The sequence below is a fragment of the Littorina saxatilis genome, linkage group LG1 (genome assembly GCF_037325665.1).
Source record: "Littorina saxatilis isolate snail1 linkage group LG1, US_GU_Lsax_2.0, whole genome shotgun sequence".
Lineage (NCBI taxonomy): Eukaryota > Metazoa > Mollusca > Gastropoda > Littorinimorpha > Littorinidae > Littorina > Littorina saxatilis.
In genome coordinates, this window is record NC_090245.1 from 92,428,706 (window position 1) to 92,448,696 (window position 19,991).

At 39.4% G+C, this 19,991-nt stretch overlaps 1 protein-coding gene across 1 annotated transcript in view; it reads right to left on the bottom strand.

Moving 5' to 3' along the window:
- The window catches only part of LOC138945634 (probable serine/threonine-protein kinase nek3), an 18,458-nt gene extending 323 nt beyond the window's left edge, over positions 1-18,135 (bottom strand). Inside the window, exons 1-5 of the mRNA XM_070317111.1 lie at positions 17,415-18,135; positions 14,825-15,118; positions 14,118-14,474; positions 8,085-8,321; positions 1-113 (exon numbers count right to left, since the gene is read on the bottom strand). The exon at positions 1-113 is cut by the window's left edge and continues 323 nt beyond it. Coding sequence (XP_070173212.1) covers positions 1-113; positions 8,085-8,321; positions 14,118-14,474; positions 14,825-15,118; positions 17,415-17,699 — 1,286 coding nt within the window. The 5' untranslated portion in view covers positions 17,700-18,135. The remainder of the gene's footprint in view (positions 114-8,084; positions 8,322-14,117; positions 14,475-14,824; positions 15,119-17,414) is intronic.
- Positions 18,136-19,991: the final 1,856 nt, after the last annotated feature.

The window sequence follows — 19,991 nt, forward strand, 5'->3', positions numbered from 1 at the left end:
GACGTGGTGGTGACGCCCATGGAGGTCTGCAGGGACCTGAGCTTCGAAGCCAGCAGCTTGACCTGAACGCCGAGGTCGTTTAGCTTGATCTCATCCAGTTTCAGTTTTCCGCTCTGCAGACATATAATTATGGATAGGTTTAGATGACAGGGAGGATGGCATGGGAATAGTGTGTGTGTGTGTGTGTGTGTGTGTGTGTGTGTGTGTGTGTGTGCGTGCGTGTGTGTGTGTATGTGTGTGTGTGTATGTGAGAGAGAGAGAGAGAGCGAGAGAGAGAGAAAGAGAGAGACAGACAGACAGACAGACAGACAAGACTGACAGACAGACAAACAGACAGACAGACAGACAGACAGACAGACAGCCAGACAGAGAACCTCAGTTGCATGCAGGTTTGCTACTACAATTATTTTTTGCCTTTTTTGTTTGTTTTTGTTTTTGTTGTTGTTGTTTTTGGTTTTTTTGGTGTGTGGCTTGGAGCAAACCTTCTTCATAGGTCTTTTCTTTTCTCTGTCAAATGTGTACATTTTTAAATCAACAAACTTTATCAGTAAACTAATATGTTTAAATAAATAAATAAATAAAAATAATCATAACATAAATTTATTCCTAATGTTCAGCTCAGTTTCCTTTTTCTTCTTTTTTTTTTCCTTCTCCCTCTTTCTTTTTTCTTTTTTCTTACATTTTTAAATCAACAGCTTAAAGATAGGGTTTAAAAAAAAAATTAAAAAAAAATAAAAATTTAAATTTACTTCTTTTGCCCTAATCTTTTCACCTCTATCATGGACAAATACCAACAATGGACAATTTTATTAAAATATTTTACAATTACCATTATTCTCAGTCTATATGTGTCGCAAATCTAACTCTGAATTAAACATGCACACAATTTCTATTGGTTTCCCGTATTTGAATTTTCCCACACACATTTTTGCCACAATAATAAGTAAATTGATATAGTTTACTAAATTGTTTGACATACCAGGTGTTTTCATGTATCCTAACAGTGCTGTTTGAACATCAATTTTTATATTAACATTATACTGCTGAAATACCTTATTGGTTATTCTTTCCCAAATTGGATGTATAGCAGAACATTCATAAAAGAAATGTTCCACAAAATCAATCTTATCTGGACAGAATGAGCATTTGTTATTCATTCTAATTCCCATTTTACACAGCAAAATATTAGTCGGATATATGTTATGCAGTATCTTTCAGTGCAATTCTCTCAGTCTTGATTCTTTAGATACATTCCTTACGATGAGCCAATGCCATTTAGTTATTTCTATATTAAACTTATGCATCCAGAAATTCAGACAACAAGGGTTGTGTTCAGTTTTACTTATTAAATGTAATCTATAAGAACGTGCTGTAAATAACTCTTTATGGTCGAAAAGCAGAACATTGTTTTCATTGGATTGCATGAGCATATACGCCGGATATCTTTTCATAAACGAGGTAACAGCAGTCTTTACCACATTATACTCTAACATCAGTGAAGGATAAGTACCCACTTTCACATTAATCTGTTCTAGGGATAACAGCCTGTTATTAACACATATATCACCAACTAATGCGATCCCACATTTAGTCCATTTCTTAAAAAATAACACATTATTTCGATACATAATGTTTTTATTATTCCAGACTGTTACCAACAGTGGGTTCTCTATTTCTGTGTGGGTGTTATTCTCTGTCCAGACTTTTAGGGCCTCCTCCCAAAAAGGGGCCAAATTAACATGTTCTTTTTTAAATTGCTTCCATTTTACTTTGGCATGAAAACAAGTCAGGTCTCTACCCAGTTGAGAAAACTGCGCTATTGGGATGAATGACCATTTTTCCGTATCAGTAGCCGTATGTAGCTTTCTTATCCATTCCAGCAGAAACGATTGCTGCATAATTTTAATGTCGGGCATACACAACCCTCCTTTTTCAAAATCAGCTTTTAACACACACCTTTTAACTTTTTCAAATGCTTTTTTGTTGGTAGTTTTTCTTTTCCACAAAAAGTGGTACAACATTGTGGTAACTCTGTTTAACACCTTCTCTGATAAATTAATTACTCTCATTACGTAAACTAATTGTGGAACGAGAAAACTATTTATAATACAAATTTTGCCTAAATATCCAAGATTCCTTCTATGCCACGTGCTTATGACTCGGCTCATGTTTTCAATACGGCTTTCCCAGTTTTCTGAGAGGTTTGATGCGGGTACACTATTACAGAAAAATATACCCAATAGCTCTATTTTATTTTTCCAATTTAAGTCAAAACATAATTCACCCCTCGCTATGCTCGATCCCAACCACATTGCTTCTGTCTTTCTTGTATTTATCTCAAGACCGGAGATACTTGCAAACTGTTTTAAAATGTCTAAAGCAAGTTTAATATCGTCTCTGTCTCGTAAAAACAGTGTAACGTCATCCGCATATAGCGCTATTTTCAACAATGCATAAATATCTTCACTTTTATTAATTGGTATACCATGAACTCCGTTTTTCCCTCTCATTTTAATGGCTAATAATTCAATACCGAGTATGAAGGCCAAAGGAGAAAAACAGCATCCCTGTCTAATCCCGCCTTCTATCCTAATTTCTTCGCTAAGCCACCCACCATATCCAATGCAGCTCCAGCTTTCTTTCATTAATATCTCTACCCATCTGACAAATTCGTTGCCAAACCCAAACTTGGAAAACACATACGTCATGTACTCTTGCGATATCGAATCAAAAGCTTTCTTAAAATCAACAGCAAGCATGGCTCCAGGTATATCATTTTGTTGAGCACTGTATACCACGTCGTCAACCATTCTCAGAAGGGACGCTATGTCCCGCCCCTTTAAAAAAGCAACCTGGTCAGGCTGTATGATGCTGTCAACTACATTTTGCATTCTTAACGCTAAACATTTAGCCAACACTTTATAGTCAGCATTTGTTAACGTGATTGGCCTCCAGTTATTCAAATTTTCTCTTGGGAGTTCTTTTCCTTTGTGTATTAAGGTTATTACTCCTGCGGATTGAGAATATGATAGGTTCCCTTTCTCAAATGCATAATTATACGAATTCACAATAACATTTTTCAATTTCACCCAAAAACATTTATAAAATTCCACCGTTAATCCATCTAATCCTGGTGTCGAGCCGTTATTTAATGTCATCAGGGCTCTAGCCGCTTCTTCTACTGTAATTAGTCCTTCACAACTATCTCTCTCTAAATCATTTAATTGAGGTACTTCATCTCCCTCAATAAACGTATCAACTCTTCCAAAAAGACCTTCTTTCGGAACTTTTTTCTTAAACCTTTCAAAAAATGCTCTCTCTGAGCTTCCAAAATGCGTTTTTGGTCCGTTAGTACATTTCCGTCTTCTGTGGTCAAAACACTCATAACCTTCGAATTCCCTCTACTCTTTTCTAAATTAAGAAAGAACTTCGTATTTTTTTCCCCTTCTGCAATCCATTTTATTCGTGATCTAATCATGGCACTTTTTGTTCTAATCTGTTCATGTATTTCTAACTGTAAACGAATCTTGTGTCGTCTTTTCTGCAATAATTCATTCAAAGGTTCATGACTTAATTTCAAATCACAATCGTTTAATTCTGTATATAGACCTAGTTTATCATTTTTTCTTTTCATTGCTTTACGTAGATTGTTCTGGCTACATTTTGAAAGAAATCACTGCAATGCCAGCTTGTGCCTGTTTTCAAACAGATGATTTTTGTACTCTGTGCCTTGGATCGTCATGCAATAATCTGCTGGATTAAGTGTGTTGATCTACCTGTCGTCTGATCTTTTACCTTGATTAACAACGGTTTCAAGTTTTAAGCTATGCTGTAGCTTTTACGATAAACATGGAAAAAAACCGGCCGCCAATCACCACCGGGTCTCGTTCACACTAATCTGACCATCCTACACGATTTTTGATTAAATGTATCAAAGGAAAAAAAAAACCATCTGGGGATATAATTCTCAGGAACTCTCACGTAAAGTTTCATGAAGATCGGTCTGGTAGTTTTCTCTGAATCGCTCTGCACACACACACACACACACACACACACACACACACACACACACACACACACACACCACGACCCTCATCTCGTTTCCCCCTCTATGTTAAAACATTGAGTCAAAACGTGACTAAAATTAATGTAAAACAAGTCGCGTAAGGCGAAAATACAACATTTAGTCAAGTAGCTGTCGAACTCACAGAATGAAACTGAACGCAATGCAACGCAGCAAGACCGTATACTCGTAGCATCGTCAGTCCACCGCTCATGGCAAAGGCAGTGAAATTGACAAGAAGAGCGGGGTAGTAGTTGCGCTGAGAAGGATAGCACGCTTTTCTGTACCTCTCTTCGTTTTAACTTTCTGAGCGTGTTTTCAATCCAAACATATCATATCTATATGTTTTTGGAATCAGGAACCGACAAGGAATAAGATGAAAGTGTTTTTAAATTGATTTCGAAAATTTAAGTTTGATCATAATTTTTATATTTTTAATTTTCAGAGCTTGTTTTTAATCCAAATATAACATATTTATATGTCACACGCATTCCTTCTTTGCCACTACTAAAGCAAACGTGTGCAAGATTGTATGTTACACGCTTTGATGCCGAAATCAATTATTTTGATTATGCATTTATTTCTGAAATTGTTTACCTTTACATACATTCAGTCACTACCTTAAACATTTATGTTTTCAGTATTCATTTCAAGTGATCACGAACGTAGAACAAGAAGAGCAAACGCTCGATCGAGTCACTTTCGCAGTTCTGAATATTATATGAGGCATCAGATGGACAGGAAGAAATTGCTATTCACAACACAATGAGTCACGTTCACATAAAATTTGAGCCCGGTCACTTTTATAGTTTCCGAGAAAAGCCCAACGTTAAGTTGTGTGTTGCCGAACAGAAAAGGCTAGTTATCTCCCTTGTTTTTCTGATAACGTTCGTAAAAGGCTACAGATGTAAATACTTTGATGTAAAGAATAATCCTACAAAGTTTCAATCACATCCGATGAACTTTGTCAAAGATATAAAATGTCTAATTTTTCCTTTGACGCTGACCTGTGACCTTGAAAAAGGTGAAAGGTCAACGAAACCATCGTTAAAGTGTAGAGGTCATTGGAGGTCACGACCAAACAAAATATGAGCCCGATCGCTTTGATAGTTTCCGAGAAAAGTCCAACGTTAAGGTGGTGTCTACGGACGGCCGGCCGGACGGCCGGCCGGCCGGACAGACTAACACTGACCGATTACATAGAGTCACTTTTTCTCAAGTGACTCAAAAATGGGTATCAAAGCGTTGTTACATTTTGTTGTGCATTCTGAATAGTGTGCCAACAGGCCTTGGTCAGTCAATCACGTTTTATCTGTGTACTAAGTGTTTGACGGTAAAAGAATAACACAATCCCCGTTCTCCTGTATATAACTGAAAGCCACATTTTCTTCTTCATTCAATTTCTGTTTTCAAAAGCTTCGTCAACTTTCCACTTACACGACACGGTCCCTTTACCAAGCTTCAATTATGAAGAACCCTGAATACGAAAGGTAAAAACAAAACAATAGGTACTACTTTCACTATCGTCGTCTGCAACGAAAACCGAAAATGGTGAAACGCTTTGCTACGTACACAGAGGACGAAATTGCAAAGAAAAGATCGAACCTTACACCTGTGACTAGGAAAAGTTGCATAGACAGTTCCGTGCGGATCTTACCACGTATCAACGTACATCCGATGCTCAGAACCTACAGATGGGTGACGCTTTGGCGATTGAGGCTTCGTCTTCAGCTCTAACACGCACGCAGACAGTCAGGCAGGTCTAATCTGTACCAGCGGTGATGGAAGGTTTGGATTTAGAAACACTCGAATGTTACTTCGACAAGATAAACGAACCGAAAGACGAAAGTGTGCCCCAAATTCGGAAAATATTCTTTCAAAACTGCACTGTAAACAACATCAACATCACTGTGAGAAAAAGAACAATCCAAACACAACCAGTTCCCCTGTGGAACATTTCGGGTGGACTTTCCCACGACCTGACCTACAAAAATTCTCCGTGTTCGTTCGCGCTTTGCATTCAATCTGTGTTTGTGCGCGCGTGTGTTTGTGTGTTTAGCTTTCGTTGGTTTGTGCTGCTTGGTTAAAAAAAAGTTTATTTTTTTCATTGAAAGATTGAGATACGTTGGTTGATACTTTGTTAAATGCATTCAACCAGAAAAAGACACGAAACGAATTGGATCTATCTTCTGCGCGCATGCGTGTGTACGGTATGTGTGAAAAGGCAATTGTGTTGTCAGTCTGGTTTTGTGCCTGTTATTTCGTCCCCAAAAACTCATTTATATCTTTCTATGCCTATGCTGTGAGACATAATCGCCATTACGAGCTAGTCGTGTGACAGAGAGTTTTCTTGCACACTCGACTGCTGCTGTTTCACTCCGGCTAAAGCCGTCGTGAAACATCTACAGTCTCGTGTGCAAGAAAACTCTCTGTCACACGACTAGCTCGTAATAGCGGGTAATGTTTTTGGAATCAGAAAATGATGGAGAATAAGATGAACGTAAATTTGGATCGTTTTATAAAGGTTTTTGTTTTTTACAATTTTCAGATTTTTAATGACCCAAGTCATTAATTAATTTTTAAGCCACCAAGCTGAAATGCAATACCGAAGTCCGGGCTTCGTCGGAGATTACTTGACCAAAATTTCAACCAATTTGGTTGAAGAATGAGAGCGTGACAGTGTCGCCTCAACTTTCACGAAAAGCCGGATATGACGTCATCAAAGACATTTATCAAAAAAATGAAAAAAATGTCTGAGGATATCATACCCAGGAACTCTCATGTCAAATTTCATAAAGATCGGTCCAGTAGTTTAGTCTGAATCGCTCTACACACACAGACAGACAGACAGACAGACACACATACACCACGATCCTCGTCTCGATTCCCCCCTCTATGTTAAAACATTTAGTCAAAACTTGACTAAATGTAAACAAGTCGCGTAAGGCGAAATTACAACATTTAGTCAAGCTGTCGAACTAACAGAATGAAACTGAACTCACTGCATTTTTACAGCAAGAGCGTATACTCGTAGCATCGTCAGTCCACCGCTCGATGCAATGGCAGTGAAATTGACAAGAAGAGCGGGGTAGTAGTTGCGCTGAGAAGGATAGCACGCTTTTCTGTACCTCTCTTCGTTTTAACTCTCTGAGCGTGTTTTTAATCCAAACATATCACATCTATATGTTTTTGGAATCAGGAACCCACAAGGAATAAGATGAAATTGTTTTTAAATCGATTTCGGAAATTTTATTTTAATATTAATTTTTGTATTTTTAATTTTCAGAGCTTGTTTTTAATCCAAATATAACATATTTATATGTTTTTGGAATCAGAAAATGATGAAGAATAAGATAAACGTAAATTTGGATCGTTTTAAAAACAATTTTAGTTTTTTACAATTTTCAGATTTTTAATGACCAAAGTCATTAATTAATTTTTAAGCCACCAAGCTGAAATGCAATACCGAAGTCCGGCCTTTGTCAAAGATTGCTTGACCAAAATTTCAATCAATTTGATTGAAAAATAAGGGTGTGACAGTGCCGCCTCAACTTTTACAAAAAGCCGGATATGACGTCATCAAAGACATTTATCGAAAAAAAAAAAAATCCGGGGATATCATTCCCAGGAACTTTCATGTAAAATTTCATAAAGATTGGTCCAGTAGTTTAGTCTGAATCGCTCTACACACACACACACACACGCACACACACACACACACACACACACACACATACACCACACCCTCGTCTCGATTCCCCCCCCTACGTTAAAACATTTAGTCAAAACTTGACTAAATGTAAAAAGGACACTTCTTCTTTTCGCTTGAGTGAAATAAAACCAGCGTCGAGGGCCTATTCAAGCTGCGTGAAAGATCGCGCATGGAAGATCAGACACCATGGCGCGTGACAGATCAGAGACGATGGCGCGTGGAAGATCAGAGACGATGGCGCGTGGAAGATTAGAGACGATGGCGCGTGGAAGATCAGAGACGATGGCACGTGGCCGAACTTTTACTCACCTGAGTTAAACCGTCGGTCCCCAGCCTGGTGACCTGATTCGTGAGACTGGAGGCGTTGGCAGCGATCTTCTGCACCTGCTGCTGCAGCGGCTTCAGGCCCTGGTTGACGAAACTGAACAGCTGCGCGATCTCGCCTCGCTGCGTGGACAGGTCTTTGTTGATCTTCGGGATCTCCGTCTGCTGGATGAATTCCGCCTCCTGCTTCACGTCTGATAGTACCAGTGTCTGGTTCTTGGACTGGAAAAAGGAGGAGAAAAATGAAGGTTAGAGTACAGAAGATCGAAGAAGAATTTAGAACCTTTGAAATTTACATCATGTTGCTGAAATGTGTTGAACATTTAAGCAAAAGTCTTTTAAGCATCAGTAACCAGGTTAGATTTTCTTTTTCAATATTTTGGCAAACTGCCATCGTCAGGATGTTATTATGAAAGTGTGTTGAACATTTCAGAAAGCCATGAGAATTTACACTTGACAGTATGTAGACATTTTCAGAACCATGAGAATTTACACAATGCAGAAATGTTGGAAAGAGAGAATGCTTTATGCCCTGCAGGCTAAATATTTCGCCTCTTGGGACAAGATATGGGTTATATGATTCGAGTTTTACGCCCTCACGGCTTTTGACAAGATACACAAGTGTATGCGTGTTTAGGTGGTATCAGCCATCTGTACTTATGACCAAGATCTTTTACGTGCCATTGTGGTGGCACGGGGGTGGGACATGGCTTCCGTCTTTGGGTTTGCACATAAAGTTGACCCGTGTCCGTCCCAGCCCGAATTCGAACCTGCGATACTCCGATCACAAGTCCAGTGCTCTACCAACTGAGCTACCGGGCCCCCGCAGGAATGTTCAGAACCATGAGAATTTACATTTACCGGAGAAATGTGAAAAGACCATGAAAATGTACACCTTATTATGGAGTTATGTAGAAATATCTTGAACTATGAGCATTTGTACCTTGTTACACAAACTTTATGTGGAAATGTGTTGAAACTTTCAAAACCCCCAAAAGTTTAACTTTATTATGTGGAAATATGTAAATACTTTCAGAATTGTTATTTTTAAATTATTCACTACATTTAGTGGAGCACTGTCACAGAGCACACGCCTATGAATAGTGTTTTGTTGTTGTCGGGTATTGAAGCTAGTAAACATGCAATTACTTAGACAGCAAGTGGAAGCAGCTTTTCTCTTTTTTTCGCGATGATGGGGTAAGGTCCATGTTAGGTTCATGTTAGGTCATTATTGCGCATTTGAAAACAATCTTTATGAGATAAAAAAAAAAAGAAAAGATTAAAGTGCCTGGGCAAAATAAGGATCTTTTCTGAAGTTATGCAATGGTTTCCTTGAATTGCAAAACAAAGAGAAGGAAAACAAGTCGCGTAAGGCGAAAATACAATATTTAGTCAAGTAGCTGTCGAACTCACAGAATGAAACTGAACGCAACGCAACGCAGCAAGACCGTATACTCGTAGCATCGTCACTCCACCGCCCGTGGCAAAGGCAGTGCCCGTGGAATTGACAAGAAGAGCGGGGTATTCGTTGCGCTGAGAAGGATAGCACGCTTTTCTGTACCTCTCTTCGTTTTAACTTTCTGAGCGTGTTTTTAATCCAAACATATCATATCTATATATTTTTGGAATCAGGAACCGACAAGGAATAAGATGAAAGTGTTTTTAAATTGATTTCGAAAAAAAAATTTTGATAATAATTTTTATATATTTAATTTTCAGAGCTTGTTTTTAATCCGAATATAACATATTTATATGTTTTTGGAATCAGCAAATGATGGAGAATAAGATAAACGTAAATGTGGATCGTTTTATAAATTTGGTTGAAAAATGAGGGCGTGACAGTGCCGCCTCAACTTTCACGAAAAGCCGGATATGACGTCATCAAAGACATTTATCAAAAAAATGAAAAAAACGTTCGGGGATTTCATACCCAGGAACTCTCATGTCAAATTTCATAAAGATCGGTCCAGTAGTTTTAGTGGGGCTCCTATGTTGCAAAATCATTCAAATCATGCAACAAACACCAAATTAAGCAAATATGAAGAGTTTTATGTGCTGAACAAAACCTGATACAGAGCCATCGCGAAAAATAAAAAAATGGGTAGTTTTTAAACAATTTTTCAAAATGGCCGCCAGTGTAAACGGTTGGGTATGTTACTTTTGTTAGGCATATTTCACTTCATGTGATTAACAGCAAATTTGGCGTAAATGGACATTTGCTTTTGCTTAACAAAACCTGATACAGAGCCACCGTGAAAAAATTAAGAAATCAGTAGTTTTTTTACAATTTTCAAAATGGCCGCAATAAAAGGGTATTTAGGCATTTTTGATGCTACAAGACATTCTCTTGCAATAGAAACTAACACAAACACATTTTTAAACAAAACAATACATGTATTGTTGGTGCAGAGAATGATTGGACGGTGTGGGTGGCAGGGTTGAAGAATTTGTGGATTACCTAAACTGTGCAAAAATAAATATATTGCACCAATTTTCATACCAAAACGAAAACATTCATTCCTGTGCTGTTATATTCAATGTATGCTATTGAGGGCACTCAACTTGGCTAACTGGAACACTTTTAAGATAAAAGGTGGCCTTAACATGGGTTATTTGACCGCCGCCAAAATAAGGGTACCCCCAAAATAAAACTGATAAAAATGTAATGTATCAACTCAAAAGTCGACTAAAATTCATAATCGCTGTATTTCGAAAACGTTGTTTGTTCTCATGTGTTTACACAACTAGCACATTCCGGCAAGTGTCTATACTCAAAAGAAACTTTGGCAGTACTTGAAACAACCATCTGTCATATATACATGCGAAGTCAAAAATATGTGGGATGTAAGTCAACAAACCTGTGGCAGTTTTTAAAATATTATTTCGTGAAGATTTGAAAGTGTACTCAAACGGTTGAACTACGCCTCGTGCGTAGACACACATTCCTGAAAGTTTCAAGGCAACCCACTTGGTCATTGCTAAAATACATGGATTTTAGTTGACTTGGGTATCCCTCAAATTTGACACATAAACATCTCATCCGTGAGATCGACACATACATCAGTAGGTACAATGGCACAACACTAGAAATATGCAAGATGGCAAAATAAAACAACCTGTTCTGGATGGATAATCAAGTTGACTTTCTCTTCGTATACAACAGTGACCCAGTTGTGCCTCAGGAATTGTCGTCGGCTTTTTAAAAGGTACCCGAAGTTTTTGTCACATCTCTTTGTCACGTCAAGGGTATCCTTATTTTGACGGCGTAAATGATGATGTTAAAAAAAAAATGTGCCAGATAGCGAAGATGCGAGCCTTTAATGGCATAGACAGTTTGAATAAAATGACACAGGAATAAAAGTTTGAGTTGGGGTATGAAAATGGGTGCAATAATATTTTTCCACAGTTTAGATGCTGACAGTTTTCACAGGCATGCAAGCACATTTGCAGAGAGCTGTGCTCTGCAGTCCTTCTTAGCAGCATTTGCAGCGTTTTGTTGTACAGCTCTTCTTGCAGGCACACCTCATGAGTTCTCGGCACACGCTGGATACCTCTTGAAAGCTCGTCCAGAATGACTCCCACTTTCCAGCCTTGAACTGCCAGCCCACAGAGTTTGGAAGTCTAATAGGTAGATGGCTCTTCTCAATCTCATGTCCTGCAGCAGCACCTCACTTGTAAGGGGATTATGGTCAATTTGGCAGCTCTTTTTACTGAAGAGGTACCGTCTAGCACTGTTTACACCCAGTACGTTGCTGGTTTTGTCCTACAAATGTACACCAAAAAGCTCTTGTGCTGCCCTGTCAGTGGTACTCAGCTTACAAAGAGGAGCAGACAACCTGAAGAAAGTTTGAGTGACGTCTTCAAATGCTTGCCATACTTCCCAAGCCTTCTGATTCCCCAATACCATTGAAGAACGACATAGTGTCACAGCCTGTAAGGCTATGCAAAATGGGCAGACAGGGTGACTTCTCTTGACCAATGGCTTTGGCAATGTGGCGATACACTTCACGAGCAGAAAAAAACGCAACACAGCTGGAATGAGAAGCAGACTGTCTGGCCTCCTCTACATCCATGGTGCAGGAAATCAGCCTGGGGTACCCTTCACACAAAAGATGAAAAGTGACATTTTTATTTGAATGTATTTGAATAATGTTTACTATCTCAGAGAGTCGGTCAAAGCCGGGTTAGCAAGTCTTCACACAACAGACCAAAATGAAAGAAAATTGTATTTCATGAATTCGTATAATTCTTACTGTTTCAGGTTAAAAAACAAACAAACACAGTTTCCAGTGACCCAACTGATTCTGGAATCTTTCTGACCGCTACATTTATTCGCTTCAAACAGTCGCTAACAGAATGTTGACCATAGTGAGGGTTCGTACGTTAAACCCATCAAATTCACAGAGGTCGCTTACAAATGATGTGCAAACATGTTCCAATTAATACAAATAAAAAAATCTTACTGTTAAGATGTATTAGGTAACAAACCTTGATACAGTAGTACTAGTGAAATCAGCTCCCTTCTGTGGCACCGGAATAAATGCAGAACGCTTGTTCCCAGGAACCGGCATGTGGTGTAACTCTTGTATATATCCTGTAAAAATAAAATTCACACCAATGCACGGTCAACTTAAAATAAGCAAAAGGATGAGAAACAAGCAACAAACCAAAATTGTAAAACTCAAAGTGCGGTACCTCTTCATTTTTCAAAACCACTTATCTCATTTGATTAGCATACACTGTATGCTTTTGTCTGTTACCTACTGTCTTTGAAAGTTTGATCACAACACTGTAAAGACATGGGGAGTGGAGTGTTTTTATCTCCAGCTGGTCATCCTACTATCTGGCCTACCCTCACTCAGTTTTTGACTCTACCCCTCCCCACCTTATGGAAGTCCTTAACGTAGGCAGGACTAATCATTTATCATACCATGAACAATCTCTTTCTCCTCGCCTTTTATTCAAAGTTCGTTTAATCTGTTTAAAATCACCAGTGTGGCGATCATGATTTCCTTACTTGTAATCAACAGATAGATCTAGATTTATCAGCATCACAATCCAGCTGATGAGCTATTGCAAGATTAAACAAAGTCTCTGCATTTCAGCGCTTCACCCGATGAACAACAGACCCCAGGGGAGAATTAAACAGTAAAATGATGTGACATTGGTGAATGGATGCGTATTCTTGAAAACTTACCTTCAGAAACGTTGTTTTCGCTCAAATCAAAACACGCAATGTTGCGGAGGCCGCCATCTTGAATTTTCATGCTGCGGATATATAAAATTCTAAAAACGATCAAATTAAATACCAGAACACAAAAATACCCATGAGAGTATTTATGTCATGCATGTGTTATCAGCAGACAACTTCTGGTGCATGGTAAACCATTGAATTTTACATTTGCTGAGTTGGGAATATTTACTGCTGAGCGCTTTTGGTACGAATTTCGTCTGCTGTAAATGCAGCCTTTTATTCCCTATCAAAAACCAAAAAAAAACCGATTTCTGAAGTGGCTCTGTATCTGAAATCCCTTAAATAATTATAAGGAACAATATCACAAAGTATGATGTTTGTTGCAAGATGTGAATGATTTATGAGTGCGTCTGCAACATACGAGCCCCACTATTTAGTCTGAATCGCTCTACACACACACACACACGCACACACGCACGCACACACGCACATACACCACGACCCTCGTTTCGATTCCCCCTCGATGTTAAAATATTTAGTCAAAACTTGACTAAATATAAAAATGGAGCTTGTGCTTACTTGGGAACGAGAACCATAACAATGCGCGGAGAGTCAAGATGAATATTACTGCAGTTATAGCTAGCCGAAACATTCATGGCTGGTTTTGCAAATTTGCTGACGAAATGAATCGTGGCAACAACACTGCCTTTGCACAATCGCACAGAGTATGGTTTCCCATCCTTAACACCCTAAACACCTCAAACCTCTCTTCCTCCCCCCAACCCTCACCCGCCCCGACTAACTCCATCCCCTTGCAGCATTACCAATTCCAAGAGATGTGTCGCATTCTGCTTCAGGTCGGGGATGTCTGTCTTGTAGCTCTGCTCCAGCTGCTGCAAGCGTGTCTCCAGCTTCTGCATCTGCGCCTGCAGCTGCTGCAGCAAGGGGTTCGGCGTAGTGGGGCCCGCAGGCGTCGTCGCTGGCGCTGACGTAGGTGCCTTGGTGGTGGTCGTTGTCGTAGTAAGTCTGGGGGTGGTGGGTGGAGGGTTGGTGACGGTCTGTGGGGGTTGGGTTGCTTGTTGCAGGATGCTGATGGACTTCTGTAGCTGTGTCAGGGACTGCAGGATGGTGGTGATGTCCTGCTGCTGCTGTCGTAGCTGAGCCTGGAAGACCCCGTCCACCTGACGGAATAACAGTTAGATGTGAGACATCGTAGATATAATCAGGTAGTGTTCGGTGTTTGGCTTGATGAAAAATATTGTTTTTCCAATTAAATACTTGTATTGTCTTGCAAGGCAAAGTAAGTGGCGAATTTGTTACGTCTATTTGTTTAATGTATTACATGTATAACTTAATACCACTTCTGCATTGATAATTAAACACCAACAAACCCCTCCTCCTACCCCCCCCCCCGAATAAACTGTGGAGCGATGGTCGCATATCCCACGGAAATTGCTGTGTATATATATCTGAGATGGTGACCCAAACCTTTGACGGGAAGAACTGTACCCATGCCTGTGTGTGAGCTCACCTTGGACTGCTGGACAGCATCCTGTTGCCTGTCTCTCTGCACCACCCCGATGGCGCCGTTAAGCTTGTTCTCCAGCTTCAGCAGGTCCTGGGTCACCTGCCGGCGTGTTGTTGACACCAGCTGTTGTAGTCTGGCGTTGCCGCCGTTGTTGTTGTTGTTGTTGTTGCCAGCTCCAGTGTTGCCGTTGTTGCTCATGCTGATCTTGGTGACGGCTGCTTGGAGAGACAGGACGGTTGACTGAAGGGTTTTCATGTCCTTGGTCAGATCGGCCACGTCGGCGTCCCTTGCAGCGGTCTGAAACAGGATGAAACAAACAAAGAAACAAAATTCTGTGAGTAAAAAAAATTAAAAATTCTTTTCCCCCTGAGAAAAGAGATATATTTTGTAAAGTAAACTTTTCTGTGAGTTCTATCCAGAAAAGATATACATATTTTAAAGTGAGCTTTTCTGTGAGTTCTTCCCCCTGAGAAAAGAGATGTATTTTGTAAAGTGAACTTTTCTGTGAGTTCTATCCCCCCAGAAAAGATATATATATTTCAAAGTGAGCTTTTCTGTGAGTTCTTCCCCCTGAGAAAAGATTTTTTTTAAAGTGAACTTATCTGTGAGCTCTATCCCCAGACTGCAGAGAAAAGAGATATATTTTTTAAAGTGAACTTTTCTGTAAGTTTTACATCCTGAGAAAAGCGATATATTTCTTAAAGTGAACTTTTCTGCGAGTTCTACACCCTTAGAACAGAGATATATATTTTAAAGTGAGCTTTTCTGTGAGTTCTACCCTCTGAGAAAAGAGATATCTTTTTTAAAGGGAACTTTTCTGTGAATTTAAGGACTGCATAGGCCAGAAATAACAAATTCAAAAGGACGTGACGTGCTAATTTCCAAGATAACGACTACAACTTGAGTATGGGGTATCAGACTTTTTCACTACACAACTACTGATGAAATGTATAAGCTTTTATTGGGGATATGTAAAAAATCAACAAAAAATGATCTTACATGAAGAAGAGTAATAGAGGAACAATTTAGAACATGACAAGATTTTGTATCAACTTTTGAAAATAAATGTTAAGCATGGAACACAGACAAAGATGAATTCAAACGCAAAACAAGTGTTAAGAATGTTCTAAAACTATGTTACATCCAGATAAGGCATCCCCTTAACCACAGTGAATAATGAATACCCCTTAGCATTCAACATGTTGCTTCTTCTACCCCTACCCTGTAACCATATTAAACAGAAAACATGCTTCTGGTCTACGCCCGGGAAAAAAGACATTACATGTGACATGAGATTTTTAAAAGTATTTTTTTTTATATAAGTTCTAGGATTGCTAAAGAGAGAAATAAACGGAAGGAAGCATCAAACCCTTATTTGTAAGATACTCTTTGAAAATTGAGTATGATGTATAAAAAAATAGAATCCCCACTAAATAATTAGTAAATATTCGATTTTTGAGCTTATATGTACCGCCTTTCAAACTGTTCTTTATAAATGCTGTCTACAGGGAGACCCACAAAATGCCAGCATAAAAATGCTAATAATGTATAAATATGTAGAGCGAATAAATGCATATTTGGTGAACATAAACTTCAACTTATGCACGATCATATCAATAAGTTTTAATATTACTGAAATTAATTGTGCTCTTTCGAAACAAAAATCTAAATTCGGTGATCGAATTAACAGTTCGAGGTTCGACATTGAACAGTGCCTACTCTCATCCGATTTAAACTTTCCAGACTTTTACCTGAAGGTCTAAGTATACACAAACACCTAAGATCGTCGGAGACCTGAAGAATTTAATAACAGCCAATCTGGAGAGTTTGGGAGAGTGTGGCTACCGCCGATGTAAAATCTCCTTCTGTTGAGTCGATCCCTGAATTTGGATATGTTTTTCGAAAGAGCACACAAATTAGACCATTCAATCTACAAACGTGAAACGCCATGACGAGATCATGCATAATCTTAAGTTAATGTACACTAAATATGAAGTAAGTCGTGGAACAGACGCAGAAGGTATTAGCATTTTTATGGGGGTCACCCTGTTTATAGTAATTTGGTACACGTCAATGGGACAAGTGATCTAACAAAAACAGGCTGTCGTTACAAATGTAGTTGAATAACAGAGGACATTTGCAAAGTAGCACAAAATTGTAAATGAAATGTCGGTCAGAGGACCAGTTAGGAAAAACTTTGCGAACTATAAACTGTACATTTGAATTTTGAATGACCAAAAGGGACGACAGTTGGGCGAAAGAAGTACTTAGGCAAAAAGATGTCGGGCTATTTATAGCAAGAACTTTCAGCACGTGCAACCGACCCAAGCAATCTTTGAACAAGAATGATCTATTAGGCAGGTGCCTTATAAAAACTTGCCATAAATAGGCCTACACGTGGGTCAAGGGGTTTTCCGCTGTTCTTGTCTCATGTGCGTCTACATCCTAAATTGACCACAAAAAGCAACTCGTGTATGTAGTAGCCTATTCTCCATATATATGTCTTACTGTGTTCAGAACTGGTATAACAAAGTGTGTTCAAAAGTGGAAGCTTTGTCCACTTCATCTATGCTGCGAAATACACTTCGCTCACCTGTTGCCGAAGTTTTCGTATCTCTTCCAAGATGATGGTGTTCTGACTGACGTACTGCAGCTTGCTGCGGTCCACATCCTGCTGCACAGCGCTCAGCTTCTGCTCCAACGCAGGGCCGTACGTCACGCAATTACCGCCGTTAGGGATGGCGTACTGGTAGTTGCAGATCTGCTGACCCGTCCCGAACAGGGTGGCTGGGGGTAACCCCTGCGCCACCGCGGAACCCCACGCGCACAGAAACCAAGCTGTTGTGAAGAGGACTTGTTGCAGTTGAATTTTCGCCATTTGGTTTGTTCTGTTTTGTTATAATTTCTAACACTTTGATTTTGCCAAACTGATTTGTTATCTTTCACGATTTAGAAAGTCGTGAACAGTTTTAAAATCCTTCTTAGCACAAATGTTTTGGAACAAATTCTTCTCCCGACCAGCGGCAAAAGGCGAAATGTATGTAGAATTTCAGAAACGAAGCAGTCTTTGCCACCTTAAGAAACAAGATTATCCTCCACATGAACAGCTTATCGCATCGACTGTTTTTTTCTTTGACGAAAAATACACCCACTCAATTCGAATGTATTAACATTGAAAAAAGTTTCTTGCGGAATGTTGTTGTTCAATTCAGCTAAAATCATCCAAACTCCGTTGCAACTTTCACGAAGCAGAAGCTCACCGTAGATCCTTGTCTGGCGCCGAACGGAGTTATCTCGCCTGATCCTCACCAAGATGGCTGTTACGATATTCGAGTAAACTTGGGGCTTTAGCTGTTATATAGATGGACAGAGTGGAGGCGGGGTATCTCCCCGTTAATAGGCCTGGAGCCTGAATGATTGGCCACCCGGATGAGAAACGACGGGTGTGTTTGGCGCAGCAAGGCTTCGGGGTAGAACTCGATGCTTTCTGGGACGAAAGAGAAGAAGAAGAACAGATTGAGAAGGGCGGCTGTTGTTTTCATCTTGATACATTTTTGCTCTTGGGGTTGAGTGGCGGTGATGAGAGAAAGAAGCTACTCTCAGAGACGGTAGCAGTAAGCATTGAACTATCAGTAAGGCCACTGGGTGGATATTGGAAATTCAAGTCTGGAATCTAGCAAATGCTACAATAGAAAACCACATTCTCCATAAATGTATAAAGAGAGAGAGAGATAGAGAGAGAGAGAGAGAGAGAGAGAGAGAGAGAGAGAGAGAGAGAGAGAGAGAGAGAGGCAGGCACGCAGACGGACGGACAGGCGGACACACACACACACACATACATACACACACACACACACACACACACACACACACACACACACAGAAAAACCTCAACACACCTATGAATGTTTATACAGAGATGCAAACGAAGCTGATCCCCACCCATTGTTGAAGGGATTTTGTTCCGTTGTTTGTGTTCAACACCCCATATCTGACATCCTGGTGTGTTTTCTCTCGAGAAATCCAGATCCTTTGTGTACATATATACACACGGCATACATATACACACATACCCAGACATATATGCAGACCGAGTTTAAGACAGAAACAAAGAGAAACAAGTCGCGTAAGGCGAAAATACAACATTTAGTCAAGATGGCGAACTCACAGAATGAAACTGAACGCACTGCTTTTTTCACCAAGACCACATACTCGTAGTTTCGTCAGTCCACCGCTCGTGGCAAAGGCAGTGAAATTGACAAGAAGAGCGGGGTAGTAGTTGCGCTGAGAAGGATAGCACGCTTTTCTGTACCTCTCTTCGTTTTAACTTTCTGAGCGTGTTTTTAATCCAAACATATCATATCTATATGTTTTTAGAATCAGGAACCGACAAGGAATAAGATGAAAGTGTTTTTAAATTGATTTCAAAAATTTAATTTTGATCATATTTTTTATATTTTTAATTTTCAGAGCTTGTTTTTAATTCAAATATAACATATTTATATGTTTTTGGAATCAGAAAATGATGAAGAATAAGATGAACGTAAATGTTACAATTTTCAGATTTTTAATGACCAAAGTCATTAAGCCACCAAGCTGAAATGGAATACCGAAGTCCGGCCTTCGTCGAAGATTGCTTGGCCAAAATGTCAATCAATTTGATTGAAAAATGAGGGTGTGACAGTGCTGCCTCAACTTTTACAAAAAGCCGGATATGACGTCATCAAAGACATTTATCGAAAAAAAGAAAAAAAACCATCCGGGGATATCACTGATTCCCAGGAACTTTCATGTAAAATTTCATAAAGATCGGTCCAGTAGTTTAGTCTGAATCACTCTACACACACACACAGACAGACAGACACACACACACACACACACACACACAAACACCACGACCCTCGTCTCGATTCCCCCCTCTACGTTAAAATATTTAGTCAAAACTTGACTAAATATAAAAAGACAAAGCTGGGATTACGTACATGCACGCGTGTATAGAGACGTTGACACGATAATGTGTATCACATGTGCACACAACTACTTAAATACAGCAGACAGATAGTCAGACATACAAACAGACAGACAGACAGACAGACAGGCATACAGAAAGACATACAGCATGACTTGTCTTTCTTGTGATATAAACAAACTGATAATGTTCAACCATCTA